General features: G+C 51.3%; 2 protein-coding genes across 5 annotated transcripts in view; one reads left to right on the plus strand and one right to left on the minus strand.

Moving 5' to 3' along the window:
- Nucleotides 1–663: 663 nt before the first annotated feature.
- On the minus strand, nucleotides 664–18,969 carry TMEM53 (transmembrane protein 53). Of its 4 annotated transcripts, XM_032603556.1 has the most exons (4): nucleotides 18,698–18,717; nucleotides 6,775–6,896; nucleotides 6,348–6,507; nucleotides 664–2,222 (listed from the first exon to the last, which is right to left on the minus strand). In XM_032603556.1, the coding sequence occupies exon 4, from the start codon at nucleotides 2,184–2,186 to the stop codon at nucleotides 1,569–1,571; it is 618 nt and encodes a 205-aa protein (XP_032459447.1). In that variant the 5' UTR covers nucleotides 2,187–2,222; nucleotides 6,348–6,507; nucleotides 6,775–6,896; nucleotides 18,698–18,717; the 3' UTR covers nucleotides 664–1,568. The 4 variants fall into 4 exon arrangements, with proteins under 4 accessions (XP_032459447.1, XP_032459439.1, XP_032459430.1 ...); XM_032603548.1 differs by lacking the exon at nucleotides 6,348–6,507 and having other exon boundaries at nucleotides 664–2,132; nucleotides 18,698–18,969; XM_032603539.1 differs by lacking the exon at nucleotides 6,348–6,507 and having other exon boundaries at nucleotides 18,698–18,969.
- A 201-nt stretch (nucleotides 18,970–19,170) lies between these two features.
- The window catches only part of ARMH1 (armadillo like helical domain containing 1), a 54,237-nt gene continuing 53,112 nt past the window's right edge, over nucleotides 19,171–20,295 (plus strand). The window contains exon 1 of the mRNA XM_032637029.1: nucleotides 19,171–19,326. The gene's annotated coding sequence lies outside the window, so the exon portion shown is untranslated. The remainder of the gene's footprint in view (nucleotides 19,327–20,295) is intronic.

Raw genomic sequence — 20,295 nt, forward strand, 5'->3', positions numbered from 1 at the left:
GTTGGCAGCTCCTGTCCCTCTCTGCACCCAGATGACAAATCACCCTGGTTGGAGTCCAGCAAAGGCCCTTCACAGGCCCAGGCCCAGCTTGATGACACCAAATATTCTGAAAGCAAGGATCCTGGGCCCCAAGATTTTAGGGGATGTATGTGGCCCATTGAGGCGGATCAGCCCCAGTGACGGCTGAGGGTTTGGAAGAGAAGTGGGCAATGCCCAATCCCCACCGGGCTGGCTCCTTTCAGCTCTCTACTCTCCCCTCTGCCTGCCCTGGACTCACGTCAGTGGGTCCTTGATGGCTGGTTACTTCCACCCTGGGGACCATATGCTAACAGGAGACGTTAACCCAGAGTGAGGGCATGAAACCCGCCCTGCTGTGGGATCCTTGAGCACTGTCGCATGCAGCACTGCCACCTGTTGGCCATGTCTAGGAATGCAGCCATGCAGGCATAGGAACTGGCTGCCACAGTAGTGGGGGAGTCCCAGAGGGCTGAGGCGATGTAGGGAGAGCTTGGCTCTGGAGACAAGAGGGTCCATCAGCCCTGAGACTATCTATCAAGGGTCAGCTCCCACCCAGAGCTTTTCCAGCCATCTCCTTCGCTGCAGGTCAAACTTTCAAAGCCCATCCCTGCCCCCCCAAGTCCCTCGATCACCACAGTAAGCTCATTAAATCAACAAAAATTTATTGAATGCCAGCTATGTGCCAGCATTGTGCAGCAGTGACTTGTAGAATAATAGATGATACAGGACTCTAAGGCTGAAGCCACCACTTCTACCTACAGAGGATCCAAGTGCGTCTCCCTCAAGGAGATGAAGGAGTTTTTTTCAGGCCAGTGGTTCTGGTTCTGGTCTTTAGGGCTCCTGACTCAGCTTGTCCTAGCTCCCATCTGGCGCTGCTGTCTTCCTGCACCCCACTCCATCTGCCCATTACACACACATCTTGCAACTTTCCTGGATCTAGCAGCTTCCTGGCAAAGTGTGGTACACCTGGACAGGCCCCCCACCTGTGTACCCTCAGCTCCCCATCTGGCTTCCACATTAGACTCCCTGGCAATGAGAAGCCTGAGTGAACTGCTAAATGGGATCCACAGGGACGGCACTCCATGCTGTGGGGCTCTGCCCTTCCGGGACTTGGGAGCACAGATCACAGCCCCTGCCCCAGCCTGCCCCTACCCTCTGGCACCTCCCTGCAAAGCTCACCTTCTATTCAAGGAATCAGAACTCAATGCTGGGGCTCATCCTCACCCCTACCCCCCACCCGCAGCTTTATTAACCCTTCACAGCCTAAATGCCACAGGAGTCAGCAGCCTGTTGCACTTATCCAAACACAACCACTGCTAGGCTTCCGCAGAGACCTGCGCAGGCACTCCTGCCCCAAGAATCCTGGGATAAGCAGACCACCACAGTCCCCAGGACAGAGGCCCATGGAAATTCTCTACCTGGAGGACCATAAAGTCCCAGAGGGCTGCAGGGAGTTGAACCAGAAGAGGACCCCACCCATGGATGTAGGTTATGGGAAGGTGTCAGGCATTTATTTCTGGAGCAGAGGTGAGGTGGGTAGGGCAAGGACCTCAGCACCGGACGCAGCTGCGCATGAAGTTGACACAGAGGCTCGTGTAGTAAGTAGGGTAGTCACGGAGATGGCTGACGTGTGCAGATGACTTGAAGTCCACAGAGTGCACCAGGACCCGGTGCGCCAGGCGTGCCTCCACCATGCGCTCCACGTCCCTGGCCAGGACCACCTCGTCGGCCCTGGAGTAGAGGTAGAGCTCTGGCCAGCGAGAGGCTGCGTCGAGCAGCCTGTCATAGAAGTGGGTGTGGAAGAGGGAGGTGAGTGGCGCCAGCAGGACGTGGAACAGGACTGCCACCAGGGCAAAGGCCACCAGGAGCAGCAGGCGCAGCACGGCAGGCCGGGGCTCCAGGATGGCTGCCAGCGCCCTCAGAGCCCCCAGCAGGTTGCTGTCGCCAGGCCCACTGTCAAAGATGGTGCCCACCACACGCAGGTGGCAGAAGCGCCGGTGGGTCTGCAGGAGCTCCAGTACATATCGGTACAGCATGATGCCGGCGTTGCTGAAGACGTGGAAGAGCAGGGGCTCCTTCTCAACCTCGTAATCAAAGAGCAGCTCAAGCAGCTTCTGGGCCAAGACACGAAGTGAAGGGATGCCCAGGGACTCAGAGAAGAAGACCATGTGCCAGGGGGCTGTGTATCGGATCACGATGCAGCCCTGAGGAGAGGAGAGAGGCCCTGTCTATCCTCGGGGATGGGGTGGGGAGGTGGGGAGCAGCTAAGGTCAGAGGGGTCCAGCATCTCCAATTTCCACAGGCCCATAAGCTGGCAGTGCTCCAGGCCCTGCTGCAGTCTGGGCAACAGCTCACCTCTCCTAGACACAGGAAGGTCCACTCCAGGCCCATTTGTGGAATAAGCGCTTCATGCTGGCCAAGCCCCCTCAGCCTGGGATGGTATGCGAGGCCTGGAGCCCAGAGCTCACTTTGGAAACATCTGGGCTGACCAGAAGGAAGCCTCCTCACTCTGGTCCGCTCCCTGTCTCCCTCCCACCCCTGACCCTGCACCCTCATCTGCTCAACTCTGGCACCTTTAAGGCCTCACTGCTTGGCTACACCCTGCTACAGCGACTCTGCTCTTGCCTGTCCCTACTTCCCAGGGACAGACAGGTATCCCCACAAGACCCAACACCCGAGACAGCCTGCAGGTCCAGCCTTGACCACCAGAGGCCACCCGTGAGCCAGGCCCACATGGCATCAGTCTCTGGCCACTGCCACCTTCCCACAGGGCCCTGAGAACAGAGGCCATACTCCCAAATGTCTGGTTCCAAGGCCTGGGATCACTCCTCACTCTCCCTGAAATTCCAAATACAGTAAACTCCGTTGTTCCTCAAATTCTAAAATCTTAGCTAAACTCTCTCTAGGCCTCTGTACCCCTCAATGCCTGGGTCAAGTACACCTCAAGGTCTCCACACAGATCCCCTTCTAGGCCAGTTAGAACAGGCAGCCAAAGCCACTCTGAGTCCTAATCCTCTCTCGTTAACATGTGCCAGAGACAAAGGGCCCCTCGTCGGGGGAATCTGAGTTAGGCAGGCTCTGGGGTCGGACAGTTCTGGGCTCAATTCCTGGGACCAGCACTTATGAACATCTTCATCTTTCTGAGTCTGCATTCCCAGCTGTAAGTTGGGATAACATCCATCTCATGGGATTGTGGTGAAAATGAAACGAAAAAATGTACCTCGAGTGCCCAAAACAGCACTTGGCACAGAGTCCTCAGCTAAGAACAGCAGTCATTAGTGGTGGTAGGAGTAATAACAAGGAGAAAATTACATGCGCGCAGTACTCGAATGACCCAGAGCCAGAGAGAGATGGTCAGCTGAGGTAACCCTGCCATCAGCCTCCTGACCTTGTCCCCTCCCGCTGACTGTGATCACATGTGCCCCAACTCCTCCTGGCTCTGCTCTCACCAAGACCCTAACGTACCTAAGCACCCCTCCCAGGACTCTGCAGGGGGGGTCACGGATGCTACCTGGCCCCGCAGATCTGGAAAATTTCACAAAGAGCTCTGATCCAACTCCCCAGAGGGTGCTTTCCACCCACCCTCAACTTACACACAGCATCGCCCACGAACGCAAACATACTCCACACCACCACCACACACACACGACCCTTGGGACTAAACACAGCCTTGTCCACCTCACACCCCACAGATGCAGACACCCATGGCACCCACTGCACCACCTGTGAAGTGCACAAAAAAGCACAGCCACCAACGCACACCCACAGTGCACACACCACTGTAGGTACTACCTTCAGGAGCCCACACATGTGCGTGCACACACGCCCACACACGCTTCTCCCCAGAAGCATTCCCATGCAGCACTACCTGTTGATACAGGCGTAAACTCAGCAGCAAGTCCTGGGAACTCACCGTCTCTGAGGGTGCACGTGCCCTCCACCTCCACGTCACCCATGAGTGCATGCACAGAGCTTGCCTTGTGAACGCCCAACACCCCCTGTGAAGGAAGGGCACATACACCAAGCTTCCCTGGGCCTCGCTCTGAGGTTTCCATCTCTGCTGCCACCTCCCGAGTCAGATGCTCCTGGAACCCCCCTGCACCAAGGGCCGGGCTCTCACTGGCTGTCCGATCCCAGTCTCTTCCCTCTCCCCTGAAGCCAACCATCTCTCCATCTCCACACATGCTCGGTCCCAGCCTGATCCATCTGCCCTCACCTCACTCTCCTGTACTTTCAGTCTCTTCCTCGTTCCAGATTCCTGCTCAAACTGATCTCATTAAAAAAAATTAAAGCCTCTGCCTTCCCACCATGTTCCCCTCTAACTCTGTCCCACCCTTTCTTCACCTTCCCAAACTTTGACACCCTCTCCACCTGGTCCCCTCCCACTGACTCCACTCTGACAGCTGCACTGCTCTTACCATGGTCGCCCAAGTTCTCCCGAATGGCTAAATCCCATGACACCTTTCGGTCCCCACCGTACTTTCCTTCCGGCAGCATTTGGGATTACGAGCGCTTAGAAACACTCTCTGATAGCCCTGGCTCTTCAATAAGACACAAACAGGAAAAAATGGACTGTTCTAGACTTATAAGAGACTTAAGGAACGAAATAACTAGATGCAATGGGCGATCCTGGATTGGACCCTGGTTCGGGAAAATCAACTGTAAAGGACACTTTGGCGACTATCAGAGAATCTGAATATGGACTGGAAACTCGATGAGATTAAAATGTATTAACATGGGATGGTGGAGATCATGGCCCGAAAAAAAGCAGGATATAAAATAGTGTATTCAAGAGATCTTATTTAGGTAAAGAAAAGATGCACAAACAGAAAAAAAAGCTGAAAGGATATATACTAAGGCTAAATAGAGGTGATCTCTAGGGGACAGACTAGGACGTTTTTATATTCTTTTAAATAATAAAGTATCAGGAGTTTGGGGTTGGAAAATTTTTTTCTCTACCCCCATCTTATCCTCCTGACCAGGGGGTAAAGGCACCCACTCCTTTCCCAGACAACCCCCTGCCAACGAGCGCTGCCACCTCAACCCCTCTGCCTTCCCTGGGATCACTTCCTCCCTCCACTCCATCACTTCCTCCCATGCCGTCTGCCCCAAGAACATCTTTCCTCTCTCCCTCGACAGTGGTCCATTTCCCTAAGACTCTCTTCCTGTGGATTCCATCACATTTCCCTGAGTTTTCTTGTCCATCTGTAGCCACTCCTCCTTTCCACGTGGGACCCTCTTCGTCTTCTGCTCCTTTAAGCTTGGGTTCTGTCCTGGGCCTCTTCTCCTTGCCCTCTACACACTCCCTGGGGGAAATCTCATCCACCCCAGAGCCCACGGCTTCTCTTCTAGTGCTCCTTGTTTCAAAGAACCCAGGATCTGCTGCAGCCAGAAACCTGGCATTACCCAGACCCCTCCCTATCCCTGTGCCCACACACAATCTCTCATCCAATGACCACTCTTCCTCCTAACATCAACTTCCTTGATCCATCAACTTCCCTCCTTGATCCATCAACTTCCCTCCACCAGCACCACCAGCCCCAAGGTCCTGGCCACCTCAACAAACTCACTTCCCAGCCTCTGGTCCTGGCCCCCACAATCCTTTCCCCACTCAGCAGTGAGGGACTCTCAGAAGTACAAGTCTAACATCACACCCCTGTTTAGTCCCCTGAGGACCCTCCCAGCCTCATCTCTTCACACTTGCCCTTTCTTTTGTCCTCTGTTCTGGCCACACTCACCTATTCCCAGTCCTCTGCCTGCCCTCAAGGATCTTAGTCTAATGGAGAAGCCAAACCAGCCTCACCCAGTAAGTAGAATTCAGAAGCAGCTGAAACTACTTAAGGAATAAGGCAATGCCAGAGGACCAGGCTTGTTGGTTGAGGGGAGGCCTCAAGCTCAGAACTACATCTTTCCTCCAACTCCTCTCCCATTCCAGGGCCACCACACACCTGGGGCACAGCACAGACGTGGGTCAGTGGAGGGAGGCTGAGAGGAGGGGGCCCCAGCTGGCCCTTCTCCCAGGTGACTGCCATTCCTCCTCAGTGCAGGGCTTCCAGCTGGTGGCTGGGGGTCTGTACTGATGCCTCCCTGCTTTGGGAGGTCTGGGCTGAGGAGGGCAGGGTCAGGCCAGCGGCCAAAGCTGTGAAAGGGGCTTCCCAGATATAACCAGGCCCTCCCAAGGCTCTCTCCAATAACCACAGCCTCTACATACAACTCTTGGTGCCTCCTAAGATGAAGCAAGGAAACCGCAGTCCTGAATCTCTCTTCCAAGAGGCCCTTCTACTCTGGAAACGTGAGGGGTCATGGTCAGCCCTAAGACAGAAACTCACCTGGTCAGAAAAGGAGAAAGCCCCAGGAGTCCAGACTATGCCCAGCACACCCGGCCCAGGTTCCTGCTGCCCAGAGAGGCAGCACTAGCCAACAGAGACTTGAGGTCTGGGCTGACTCCGCAGCTGGGAGCACATCTGGGATGGGCTGTCCACTGTGGGGCTTGGGGAGGAAGGAGGGGGAGCAGGTCAGGGGGCTGAAGGGGACAGACCAGGCCACAGAGCTGGCTGCAAAGGGTGGATAATCCTGCCCAAGTCCCCACGAGCCCAGCGTCTTCCTCACAGGCTATTCTTGGTGCCATTCCCAGGCCTTCCTGGGCTGACTGGTGGTCAGCCTCCACTGCAGCCTGGAGATGAGGGCAGCCAAAGCTGGGAGAACCCCGCAGAGCGGCCCCAGCGCACTGGGCGTCCGCACACCTGCAGTACTCACCCTTTTGTGGTAGATGGCGCTGTATTTGGCCAGGTTCTTGTCCGTGCAGCCACCCCAGCCCAAGAGAATCACCAAAGGCTGTCGAGTCCCCGCCTCCTTCCCGCCTTGGTTGGGGCTGTTCTCTGAAACACAAGCAGGATGAGACTGTCATCCCTGGAGCTAGGGTTCGGGGTGGGGGTGACTGGCCAATCCAGAGCCAGCGCTACTCGGGCTGCTGGCAGGGGAGCGCCAGGTGCCAGGCCCAGGCAGCCTGCCGGTCCCTGTGCCTCAGGTTCCCAGGGGGCTCCTTCCTCTGTCCTTCACTTCAACTGGCTTTTAGGCTTCTCAGGAGGCACTGCAGGGTAACTGGAAAAACCCACGCGAGGGCCCCTTTCTTTAGTGACTCAAAGACATAGCCCAGGTGAGAAAAGTGAATAAATACTTCCACCATGCAATTTCACCTTCTAATCCAGGGATCTACAAACTACAAGCCATGGGCCAAATTCGACCCATGATCTGTTTTCATATGACCTTCGAACTAAAACTAATAATGTTTTTTACATTTTAAAATGTTTTTGTTTAAAAATCAAAAGAAGATTTTGTGATGTGAAAATCATATGAAACTTAAATTTCAGTGTCCACAAATAAAGTTTTATTGAAATACAGCCCAGCTCATTCATTTACATAATGTCTACGGCTGCTTTCAAGCTAAACAGCAGAGTGGAGTAGCTGCAACAGAGACCACGCAGTTCACAAAGCCTAAGATACCGCCCTTTACAGAAAAAGTTTGCCAGTTGCTATCCTAATTCCATGAGCAGACGGAAGAAGAGGTCTTTAAAAGGAGAAATGGGAGACTTCCCTAGTGGCGCAGTGGTTAAGAATCTGCCTGCCAATGCAGGGGACACGGGTTCGAGCCCTGATCCGGGAAGATCCCACATGCCACGAAGCAACTAAGCCCGTGCGCCACAACTACTGAAGCCCGCATGCATAGAGCCTGTGCTCTGCAACAAGAGAAGCCACTGCAATGAGAAGCCCGCACACCGCAACAGAGTAGCCCCCATTTGCCACACACACAGCAACAGAGACCTAGCGCAGCCAAAAATAAATAAATAAAATAATTATTAAAAAAAAAAAAAAAAGGAGAAATGGATAGGGCAGTATAAGCAGGGAAGTGAAGCAGACAGACTCTGGCGGCCACTACCAAACCACCCACCCCGTCCTGACAGAGAAGAATAACAGCCAGTATTTACTGAGGTTTAACCCTCACAACAACAATACAAGTAATATTACTATAGATGAGGAAACTGAGGCACAGAGTGGTAAAGTTACTTGCCTAAGGTCACACAGGAAGTGTAGAGCTGGGAATCTGGTCCCTGCTCCCCATCCTAGCTAAGTCACTTGAGACCTCTTCTGCCACCAGCCCCGTCCACAACTAGAAGCTCATCTCCTTCGGTGATGTGCCAAGGCACAAGCCACCTGCCTCCTCCTTGGCTGCTTCAGAAGGCCTCCCTGCAACCTTGTCGGTCAGACCTCATCTCATTTCCCCTGCCAAGTGAGTACCCACCCTCCTTGGGGCGACTTCTGTGCACAGACTGTCTGTTGCTAGTTATCTGCTCTTCTGAAAGGACCAGGGTGTACCCTTCCAAGGATCAAGCCACTTGGCTATGCTCAGCTGCCACCCTAAGATTTACGGATGCTGGTGGTGACCTGGCGACAGTAAATTTCAAGGCTAGTTAAGAGGATGGTAAATATAAATCACTAACCTTTGGACAAAAGGAAGACAACAATTTCCCATGGAAATTAATGTGATTGAAAAGTTCAGTGTTCCTGCTCTCCAGCAGTGGCAACTCCGGCCTTTGGAGATTGACTGCCTGCACCCATGGGGATGCCAGACTGAGTTGCAACTCAGCCTGGACCAGGAGCTCCCAGCACCTCAGTCCCTTGCTGACCCCTGCCAGCCGTCCCAGGCTCCCCTGACACCGGCCTCAGCCTCCGATAAGAGAGATGGTCCCACAGCTCTAACCAGGCCACTCTAAATATTCTCACCACCTTTCTTGGCCTGGCGGCCTCCTGTCCTTGGCCAGGGCAGCTCTTCGCCTGCACTAGCCTTTCTGGTGGAGAGGCTCTATCTGGGCCTCACTGGGGCCCTGGCCCAACCTTGCTGGCAATGACTACCCGTAAAGCTCAGGCTGCAGCAGCCTCATGCGTGGTAATCAACAGCTACAGTTTGGATCTGCCTTTGACCCTCTGAGGTCCAGCAGCTGGATTTCTGAGACTTGCCCCAGGGAGGCTCCCTAAGCTCTGTGCAGCTGTCTGAGAATGGGCTCCCCTCCCCCAGCCTATGGGGCTCCCCTCCAGGTACCACCACCAAGACACCAGCAAAGGGTTTGGGGGTTTATCTCAAAAAGAGAGAAGGCAGCCAGGGGTGGTCACATCCCCTGGTGGCCGCCCTTACCAGCAGTGGTGGGGCATTCCCAGTCCGGGAAGGTTCAGACACTTCTGCCGGGCCTCTGAGCTGCCCCTCACCCCACAGCTGGGCTCTATAACTCCACTTTGCTCCACTGCAGGTTTTGCCAGCACCCTTGGCTTCACCAACTCAGGCAGAAATGACTCTTCACCAGACACACATCTCCACGGAGAAACTCAGAATACGGACACCCTGGACACACTGCCTCTTCCCAGAGCCCAAGCTTTCCATAACATTCCTAAAAGGAGGGAATTTGTCCTTCTACTCCAGCCAGGCATTTGCGGCCACCCCCCTGAACCACAAGGTGCTCCTCCTACCCACAGGCATCTCCCACGCCCCCGACACAGTCTCTTCCCAGGGCCCCCTCTCCACGCCCATTCCTAACTCAGAGCCTTTGTCATGACCTCCTCCCACTGGAGCCACGCTGCCCACTCTGATTCTAGACATGGAGCACTATAAACCAGAAAAGTCCAAGATGCTCCGGGAACATGGCTGAGAGAGTGATCGTGACCGGGAAAGGCCTCCCACAGGAAGACTCGCTTGCTGTGCTGGCCTTGACGGACCGTAGGAGCATGCCAGGTGGAGAAAGGGCATGAGATGGCGATGGAGATGTTACAGTTGCTCTGGGGCACAGCAAGCAGTCCTAGGAGGCTAGAAGCCTGGAAGAGGGAGCAGAAGTGGGCAGGAGAGCTGCCAAGAGTGGGACTGGGGTCCGATCCTGAAAGTCCCCCAAGCCATGCTTAGGAGTCAGGATTTTATCCGGAGCAGTGGAGAGCGAATGAAGATTCTGGAACTGGGGGAGTGGCATGATCCAGTCTGTATTGATTAATGACTTGCACAATTACTCGTATAATGTCCGTCTCCCCTCAGCCAGTAGGCTTTGTGAAGGCAGGACCTGGGTTTGTCGCGTTCAGCGCCACATTCCCGGTGCCCAGCACTGTAGCTGGCCTGTCTAGGCACTCAGCGGAAACATGCTGAATGAACGAACACATGGCTGCAAACTGAAGGATAGATCCAAGGAGAAAGAGCTGGCATTCTTCTTGTTACCCATTGCCCTTTCCAGAGTAATAAAAGTAAGAGCTATGGCTATTGTTATTTATTGCCACCTCCGGGTCATGATTCCTCCATTCTCTGTAAAAGCCCCTGCTCCTTTTATGCTCCTTCCACTGGTCATCTCCCTCTCCCCCTCCCACTGCTGACATCTCCTGGCCTCTGGCCACTGCCCCTCAGGCACTGAAGACTCGGGCACTGGCTCTGTCTCCCACTTCTACACCAGGACTTACCACAGCCCTGCAAAGGCAATCAAACCCACCTTGGTCCTAAACCACCACAAACCTCTCTGAATTCCACATCTCCTTTAGCTCCTACCTCCCCCTCTTTGCCATCACCAAGAAAAACAATAACGATAACAGCAAAAAGAGAATTGTGTCAGGCACTATTCGAAGCACTTTATATATCAACTCATTTAATCCTCACAACAATCGTACAAACAAGGTACTGTTATTATTCGCATTTTACTGATTAAAAACTAAGCCACAGAGATAGTATATAATTGTTCAAGGTTACACAACTAATAAGCAGTGAAGCTGGAATCCAAACTCAGGTGGTCTGACCCAGAGACTAGCTCATCACCACTACCCCAGGGGGCCCCCTGGGTAAAAAAAACAAGTCTTAACCAAATCTCTTTCCACTCAGCTCCAAACCCGTACACATGGCTGCCTCTGTATATCAACAGATCCAACACCAACCTCTTCCACCTGCTCCTCCTCAGGGACTGGCCATCACAGTCAGAACCTCAACATACGCTGCCTCATTTGGTCCCTTGACCACCCTAGGAGTTAGCTACTATTGCTATCCCCGTTTTACAGATAGGAAAACTAAAACACAGAGAGGGTGTCTTTTTCCCCCAAAACACACAGCCAGGAAGTGGCACAGCCAGCATCCATCTCTGGACCACCATGCCACACTACTCCCCACCTCCAGGACCTTGCACATGCTCCTCACTCCCCAGCCCTGGAGGCTGATGCTCCATGTTATGCTTTGCTAATGCCCACGCCACTTGCCGAGTCAGCTCACTGTTGACATCCAAGAAGCCCCCCTTGATGCCCTCCCCAGCCCCTTCATCACTAGACTGGGTTAGATGCCCCTCCTCTGTATTGTCACAGCACCTCCATCACCACGCCACTGTGTTTATCCACTACACTGAAAGGGCCCGTTAAGAACACGTCGTGTTACTACTGTAACATGCCAGGCAAGAGTTGGCAAATGCATGAACCAGAGCAGTGGGGGACAGGTAGGAAGGGGGAAGGAAATGATAGGGAGAAGAGAATCACAACAATTTTGGAACATGTATTAAAAGCCTCAAAAAACATGCATTCTTTGACTTACTAATTCTACTTCTATGAAAGAAAAATGTTTAATCATATGGAAATAGTCTGTAATACATTAAGCAGATCATAGACATAAATGTAAGAGCTAAAACTATAAAACTCTTAGAAGAAAATGTAAGAGTAAATCTTTGTGACCTTGGATTAGGGAATGGTTTCTTAGACGTGACTAAAAGTACAAGGAATAAAAGAAAAAACAGACTTCATTAGAACTGAAAACTTTTGAACATCAAAGGACACCATCAAAAAGTGAAGAAACCGTAGCGCAGTGATTAAGACTCCATCTGCCAATGCAGGGGACACAGGTTCGAGCCCTGGTACGGGAAGATCCCACGTGCCGTGGAGCAACTAAGCCCGCGCGCCACAATTACTAAGCCTGTTCTCTACAGCCCGCGTGCCACAACTACTGAAGCCCATGCACCTAGAGCCCATGCTCCGCAACAAGAGAAGCCACCGCAATGAGAAGCCCGTGCACCTCAACGAAGAGTAGCCTCCACTCACCACAACTAGAGAATGCCCACGCGCAGCAACAAAGACCCAATGCAGCCAAAATAAATAAATAAAAAAAATTTTTAAATGAAGAAACCCACGGAATGGGAGATAATTTTTGCAAATCATATATCTGATAAGGGGTTTGTATCCAGGATACATAAAAAAACTCTCACAATTCAAAAATAAAAAGACAAATAACCCAACTTTAAAATGGGCAAAGGATTTGAAGACATTTCTCCAAATAAGATGTACAAATGGCCAATAAGAACATGAAAAGGTGCTCAACATCACAGTCATTAGGGAAATGAAAATCAAAACCACGAGACAGCACATTATACCCACTAGGATGGCTATAATAAAAAGTCAGATAATACCAAGTGTTGATGAGGATATGGAGCATTCAGAACCCTCATACACTGCTGGTGAGAAAGCAAAAATGGTGCATCTACTTTAGAAAGCAGTTTGGCAGTTCCTCAAAAAAAATTAAACATTGAGTTTCCATATGACCCAGCACTTCCACTCCTAGGTATATACCCAAGAGAACTGAAAACATATGTCCACACAAAAACCTGTACACGAATGTTCACTGCAGCATTATTCACAATAGCCAAAAAGTAGAAACAATCCAAATGCCTATCGCCTGTAAATGGATGAATAAAATGTGGTATATCTATTCAATGGAATATTATTTGGTCATAAAAAGGAATGAAGCACTGCTACAACATGGATGAACCTTGAAAACATATGCTAAGTTAAAGAAGTCAAACACAAAGACCATATATTGCATGATTCCATTTATATGAAATGTCCAGAATAGGCAAATCCACACAGTAGAAAGTAGATTAGTGGCTGCCAGGAGCTGGAGGGAGGGGGAAATGGGAAGAGACTGCTAATGGTTCAGGGCTTCTTTTGGAGGTGATGAAAATGCTCTGAAATTAGACAGTGGTGACAGTTGCACAATTTTGTAAATACACTAAAAACCAATGAATTGCACATTTTAAAAGGGTGAATTTTATGGTACGTGAATTGTATCTCAATAATGTTATTATTTTAAGAATTAACAGTAACACATTAAGCGAAAAAGCAAGCTGCAAAGAAGTACATACAACAGAATACCTATATACATACATACACACATACCTACACATACTTATGTATAGAAAAAATACATCAAATATTAATAGCAATTATTTCTGGGATCAGAGGCAATTTCTTTTTCATGATTTTTTTTCTACTCGCTTTCTAAAATCCCTATGTATCACTTTTGCAATGAGAGTTAAAATATTATTTTTTTAAAAAGGGTGGGGGGAGGTGTCCTGCAGAGTCAACAGCACTTGAGAAGTCAAAGAGATCACGGATACCCAGAAGCCCCTTGGCGAGGCAGAAGTATTCTTTTCAACCCTGGCACTTCTTGAGTACCCCACAAAACAATTTAATCCCATGGGCTCTCTGTCCTCTGGACTTTTCTCAACAAACAACACTGACACCAGTAATACAAGAATTACAGATACATACTATATTGTACAACAGTTCAAGTCATAAAACTAAAGCATAAATTGGATTGTGTATATCCCAGGGGCATATGGGGAAGACAAAGGAAAGGGCTGACAAGGTAAGAATCTGTGGAACAATATGTGCTTTTCTTCTGCAAGCCAGAACGAAAATACAAAGAACCTATGTTTTCTTCTTAAAATACAAGGAATAAAAGGATCCTCAATTTCCTCTACTCCCAAGAAATACTTTCTAGAGTCTCACAGTTCCTATATTTAAACCAAATTACTTCATTTTAAATTTACTTTTTTTTTTTTTTTTGGAGTAACAGCATAGGAGAGTAGCATGGTATCTAGGAGTGCATACTGTATAAAACCATACCTGGGTTCAAGTCTCTGGTTCTGCCACCAATAACTATGAAACAGACCTTGAGCTAGTTCTCTAAGCTTCAATTTCCTTATCTGTGAAATGGGGATAATAATACATAGGACTGAATAAGATAGAGACTACTGAGGGCTTAGCATGTTACCCTGGCACAAAGAAAGAGTTCAATGAATTGAAGTTATTATTACTTCATGAGGAACGCATGCTCACTGTAGAAAAAGCAGAAAATGAGTATCTCATAAAATTGGAACCATACTGCTTTTGTAATCTGCTTTCTTCAATTTAGCAATATGTTGTGAACATCTCTCCCTGTCGGTTTATATATCTCTACACCATTCTTTTTAGTGGCTGCAGAGCAGCTACAGAATATTTCATAATTTATGGTGACCAAGCTCCCATTATTGGACATGATGTTGTTTCCAATCTTTTGCTGTTACAAAAATACTTTAATGGACACCTCTTTCTTCCTGCATGTCCTTAATTGTTTCCTAGAAATGGAACTGTATTCAGGCAGTACTTCCTGATGGCAACTGAAATCTGCATGCACAGGCTTTGGAGTGAGGCTCCCAAGTTGGAATCTGGGATAACTTGGGGCAAGATACTTCACCTCCCCTGAGCTTCTGTTCCTCATCTGTAAGACGGGATAACAGTACTCCCTACTTCACAAGGTGGTCGTGAGAAGTAATAAAATCGTAAGAGGGGTTCCTGGCAGGCCTGGCATGTGAGCCAGGCATGGTCAACAATGTAAGTGCAACAGAAACCACAGAGACCTCAGGCAAAGGAGGCCAGCAAAGGGTCCTTCACGTCTGGAGCTCAGATCCAGGGCCTAGCACGGTGCCTGGTATAAAGCAGACAAATTAGGAAGGGTTTTTATTAATGTATGAAAGAAAACATACCGTAATTAAAAAAATAAACAAAACTCCACTGTTTAAAAAAAAAAAGCACCTACGGGGTCCCCACAGACAAGAAGAGGGTCTAGTCCCAACCCTTCGCCCAGGCCTTTGAGGCCTCTCTGGTATGACAGCTCCTGAGATTTTCTCTCTGGCTCCTGAAAGCACCCCGCGGCCTGCCGCCAGGGCCCTGCTCTCTCGGGCCACTCCCAGTCCCCCCAGTGCCCCTAGTTCTGCACTTCCTGCTGCTCCCCATCTACCTGTCAGCCCTCCCGCAGCTCCAGGTCCAGCTTAGGCCACTCTACTCCAGGAAGGCAGCTGACCCCTGGGGCCCACCATGGTTGTTTGGACTGTGGTCCACCCCAGACTGTTTCCCCGGTGCCAGGGAAAACTTCCTGGGGGTCAAGACAAGGTCTACATTTCTTCGACCCCAGCAGGCGCTCAGCAGAAGAGCAGACTGACAATTAAGCCTGGGCCTACGATAAACCTATCACTTCCCTTCTCTGTGACACCCTCCCTCCCCACGGAAGGCTTTCTTTGTACTCTAAGAGTGAGCCCCTTGTCCCAGCCTCATTAATTCTGTGAATCAATTATTTCTAAAAAATGTTTACTGAACATGAAAGCAACAGGGTGCCTTTAAGAAGGCCTGCTGGCCTGCCAGTGAGCCGCAGAGGAGCCCCAGGGCAGGGCTTGGCTGACCATTCTCTGGCTGGGAGGAGGGGCAGCACAGCCCTGGCCTGGGATGGCACAGCAAATTGGGCGGGGCCCAAGTGCTGCCAAACAACTCCCTTCAGCTCATTTGGCACTTCATCCTTGCCAGGCTCCAGCAACACTGAGCAAAACCCTCCAGCAATACGACAGGGATCCCTGCTGTGGGAGCCCTGAGAACAGAACCTTCCCCAAGGAAATGAGATGAGAATACCCAACTCTCACTTAGGAGAGTGAGGGGTTCACTGGTCAAAGAGGAGTGGGTGGGATGGCGGGAAATGCTAGGTCAAGGGATCAGCTTCAGCAAAGGACCAGGCAGACAACACTCATTTGGCCCAGACAGCCATGGATACTTGCTGGTGGGAATCCCAGCAGAAGGTCCCTGGGCTCTGAACAACCCCAGATCTGTAGCTGCCTTCCAGCTAACTGACGTGCCAGCAGAAGCTGCTCGCCTTTCTATCAACTCACAGCAGTGCTGGGCTCTGTGGCTCTGATGTTCAATTAGGGGGGAAAAGCAATTCCAGAAACCAAATATGGCTGTCCTACACACTTCTCCACCATTAAACAGTAATTGCAAAAGAGAGACAATCTCTGGACCCCCAAAGATTTTCTGTGAAGCCCTGTCAGCCTGGAGGGGAGCTCTCTGCAGACAGGAAGAAAACAGATTCAGGGGATCACAGTGCTGTCACTTCCTTCTGAGGGCCATACCGCCTTGAGGTCAGCTCTGGGCTATGCACTTTGAGAGGGAAAGGAATGAGAAACCAAAGCCAGTGCAGAGGAGCAATCAGAAGGAGAAGGCTATTAGAACCACACCAGAGGAGGAACAACTGAAGGCACTGGAGGTATTTCTCTTGGAGAAGAGAGATGAGCTTGAAAAGAGAGGAAGAGAGACTACCTTGCTCTGTGTTGCACCCACCACGACCTCCTAGCCCTGCGGTTACCACATCTTTGTGAAACCCCCTGCTTCTAAGCCCTCAGCCCTCCCCAGAACCACAGCTCCTTGAAGGAGTCTGTGTGTGAGTCACTTCTGAGGCACCAGCAACTAACCCATCGCCAGGACACAGCAAATGCTGAACTGAAAGCAGAAATGACAGGAAGGCCTATTGTGGCTCAAGAAAGGGAAGTGCTTTCTAACAATCCCAGTTGCCTCCAACAGGCCAGGATATTTGGGAGGAAGCATCCTGTCAGGGAAGGGTCTGGTGGCAACAGCATGCTCTCATGCCAGGAGAAGGATGCAGGACAAAGTGGCCCCCTGAGATTTCCTCCAATTCTAGGACCCAGCCCCCTGAAGCAGGGAGGGGAGCCACAAGGGGAGGAAATATACCAACGGAGCACCTGCTCCATGCCAGGCACACACATCCAGTCACTACCTTGTTAACCCTCACAACAGGGAATCTGAGGCTCAGAGAGGTTCAATAACTTGCCAAAGCCATAGAACAGCAGGAGGTAGAACTGAAATGCAAGCCAAGACCGCCAGGTTGCCCACGTGGGATGAAGGAGAACTTCTGCCCTCCTGGCCATGCAGAAGGCAGCCCCAGCTCTTTGCAGCTGAAGGTTCTCCAAGGGCAATAATACTAACTGGCTTTATCTCCCACTGATGCCAAAACTTTTCAAAAGCATTTTTACATCTATAAGCCTAAGAGCCCTCAGCTGACAGAGGACTCTAGGGAAATACAGCTGGTCTGGAGCCATCTGTTCTGGGGGAGCCTAGGGGTTGCTCTCCCCTCCTAGACCCCACCCAAGGAACACAAGATGCAATGGGAGGGGTCTGGGAAGGCTCTCCTGAAAGAGGTAACATCTGAGCGAAGCCTTAAATAATGAACTAGGGAAGCGAGGGGGCAGTGTGGGGCAGCAGAGGGAAAGGGCATTCCAGACAGAAGAAATGGAGGGAGCACAGGCAGAGAAGCAAGGAGTGTGTGGAGAATCACAAGCAGTTTGGGGTTGCTAGAACATAAAACTCAAGTCGAACAGTGGAAGGACACAGTGATCAAAGAGGTAAGCAGGGTCTGCTAAATTATACCATGCTAAGGAATCTGGATTTGATTTATCCTGAGGGCAATAAGGAGCCACTGAAGGGTTTTATGTAGAACAGTGATAAGATCAAAGCTCTGCACTGGGAAGATGGTTGTGGTGGCAATAGAAGAGGCTGAGCTGCAGCTGGAGGTGTGAAGACCATGTGGAGTAACGCAGGCAAGACATGCAGCTTAGGCTGGGGTGCATGTCAAGGCTCCTCTACCATGATTCCCAATCAGGGCCAAACTTTCCATTCTCTGGGCCCCCAATCTGACTCACACTGACAGGGATCCAGACCTGTTCTACAGGCTACTAATTTTGTGGAGCCTCCCACACATCCTTCTGTAATGATATGACTGTAGAGAGGAAAACAAAGCTAATCATTAAGCTCACTCTGTGCCAAGCATTATGCTGGGTCCTTTAGACAAATAATCTCAGTTGTGCAACCAACAACCCTAGGAGGGAGGTTACTATTGGTACCCCAGCTGTGCAGATGAGGAAACCGAAGTTCAGAGCTGGAAGCGTGCCAAAGGTCAGCCAGCTACCAAAGGGAGGAGTCAGGATTTGAGCAGACTTCTATTTCATGGCAGAGGCGGCTCTGTAACCACTGCCAAGGAGAGTGCAGAGGAGGGAGGGATGAAGGCTCTGTGTCCTGGGCTTTTGCATGGACCCCGAGGAAAATAGTGGATGAAATATAATGGGTGGGACCCCTAACCACAACTGCCGAAGAAAGGCTAGCAGTGGGAAGCCCGACCCCAAACAAAGGAATCAGGAGGGCCTTCAGCTACCAGGAGAGAAGCGAAGGTACGGGCCTGGGAACTCCGACTAAAGAGACAGAAAAAAGGGCCACAACCTACGGGGTTAGGGGTCGGGTAGACGCCGCGAAGGGGCGGGGCTCGGACACCAAGAGCACTCTGGGGGAGGGGCTTACTAGGGGGCGTGGCTCTCTGGACCCGACCAAGTCTGGGACCTGCGGTGAGGGGGACCCCCCCCGTGAGGGGGTGGGCCGCGAGAGGACAGGGCCGCAAGAGGGGTGGGGCCACAGCTGCGCCTGAGACCCACAGACTCCTTAGGTCACCTCCCAACGACTGGACCCAACCCTCGTTCCATACCCTGGCTCCGGCAGGGCTGATCCGGGATCTCGATGGTGTAGTCCAGCTGGGCCGAGGCCATGATGAAGGCGCCGGCCCTCAGCTCGGGCCTCCGGCCGGAACTCTCGCTCACGTTCCCGCACCTCACCGGGGGGCCTCCTGGGCACCGCCCAATCACCACCCACCTCCCTCGACGCTACCCAATCCCTGAGCCGCGCTCTGTGACCTCCCGCCTTAGCAACCACCGAGTCTCTCTCGGGGCCTCACGCAGCACCCTGCTAGCTCGGCCCTAGCAACCATGCCCCGCCCCGCTCTATCCCTGGCCCTCAGCCATTGGCTGACTCGCTTGATCTGGGTCAGGTATTGGCCAGCCAAGACGCCGGTCAGGAAGAGTCCCCACCCTCCTGTGTAGGTAAGAGGGTCTGCGGGAGAGTTGCTATGTTCTGGGGTTGGGGAGGGTCTTCCTTCCTAAACCGTGTCTTATCGTACCGGGTGGACAGCAGTGCCCTTTGACTTACATCATCTAGCTATCTCTACTACCCTCTACCAGCCGCAGCTCCGAGGGCTGGAGGTAGAAAACGGTACAAAACGACTACAGGAATGCGTGCCAGCCCATCCTCCACCCAGCTGGTCGAGGAATATTCTGACTGGTGAGATGGGGAGGATGCAAAGGAGGTGCTATTTTCTAGCGAATGCCCTGTTCGTGCGGGACATAAGCGGGACATAAAGGGGCTAGAGGGTACAGTTTTCTTAAATTTATCAACGCGCTTAAAAAATATTTACCGACCACCTACTCTAGTGAGGATTAAGTTTTTGGCTCTGACTTCCGTAAGTCTTAAAAGGAGAGGGAAAGAAATCATGCATGAGCCAACTGCAATACTGTGCAAGGGGTAAGTACTACAAGAAGAGTAGGCCCTAAGGATTTTAGGAGCTCAGAATTAGAAGGGGCATTTATGGCAGTGCTGATGGCTCTTGAGCTGGGTTTTGAAAGACTTGTGGAGACATGAGACCTTATAGGGCTCAAAGAGAGGACGTGAGGGCTTCCCTGGTTGCGCAGTGGTTAAGAATCCGCCTGCTAATGCAGGGGACACGGGTTCGAGCCCTGGTCGGGGAAGATGCCACATGCCGCAGAGCAACAAAGCCCATGAGCCACAACTACTGAGCCTGCACTCTAGAGCTTGTGAGCCACAACTACTGAAGCCCGTGTGCCTAGAGCCTGTGCTCCACAATAAGAGAAGCCACCCAATGAGAAGCCCACTCACTGCAACGAAGAGTAAACCCCGCTCGCCACAGCTAGAGAAAGCCCACGTGCAGCAACAAAGGCCCAACGCAGGCAAAAATAAATAAATAAATATATAAAAGGAGAGGAAAGTGAGGGGTCGGTGCCAGGAATTATGAGCATTTCCTGGCCAGAGGAGAGACTAATGGGAGAGCAACCTTGGAGGAACAGGTAGGCCCAGATTCTGGAGGGTCTTTGATACCACGCTCAGCTCTGAACTTATGGGTAGATCTTACTGATGGAAAAAATTTCCAATGCAGTTTACACCAATGAGCACAAGAGCTTAGACTTTATCCTAAGGACAATGGGGAGGCTGCAGGGCTTTAAGTGGAAGAGTAAC

Source organism: Phocoena sinus, chromosome 1, assembly GCF_008692025.1.
Source record: "Phocoena sinus isolate mPhoSin1 chromosome 1, mPhoSin1.pri, whole genome shotgun sequence".
In the NCBI taxonomy this organism is placed as follows: Eukaryota; Metazoa; Chordata; class Mammalia; order Artiodactyla; family Phocoenidae; genus Phocoena; species Phocoena sinus.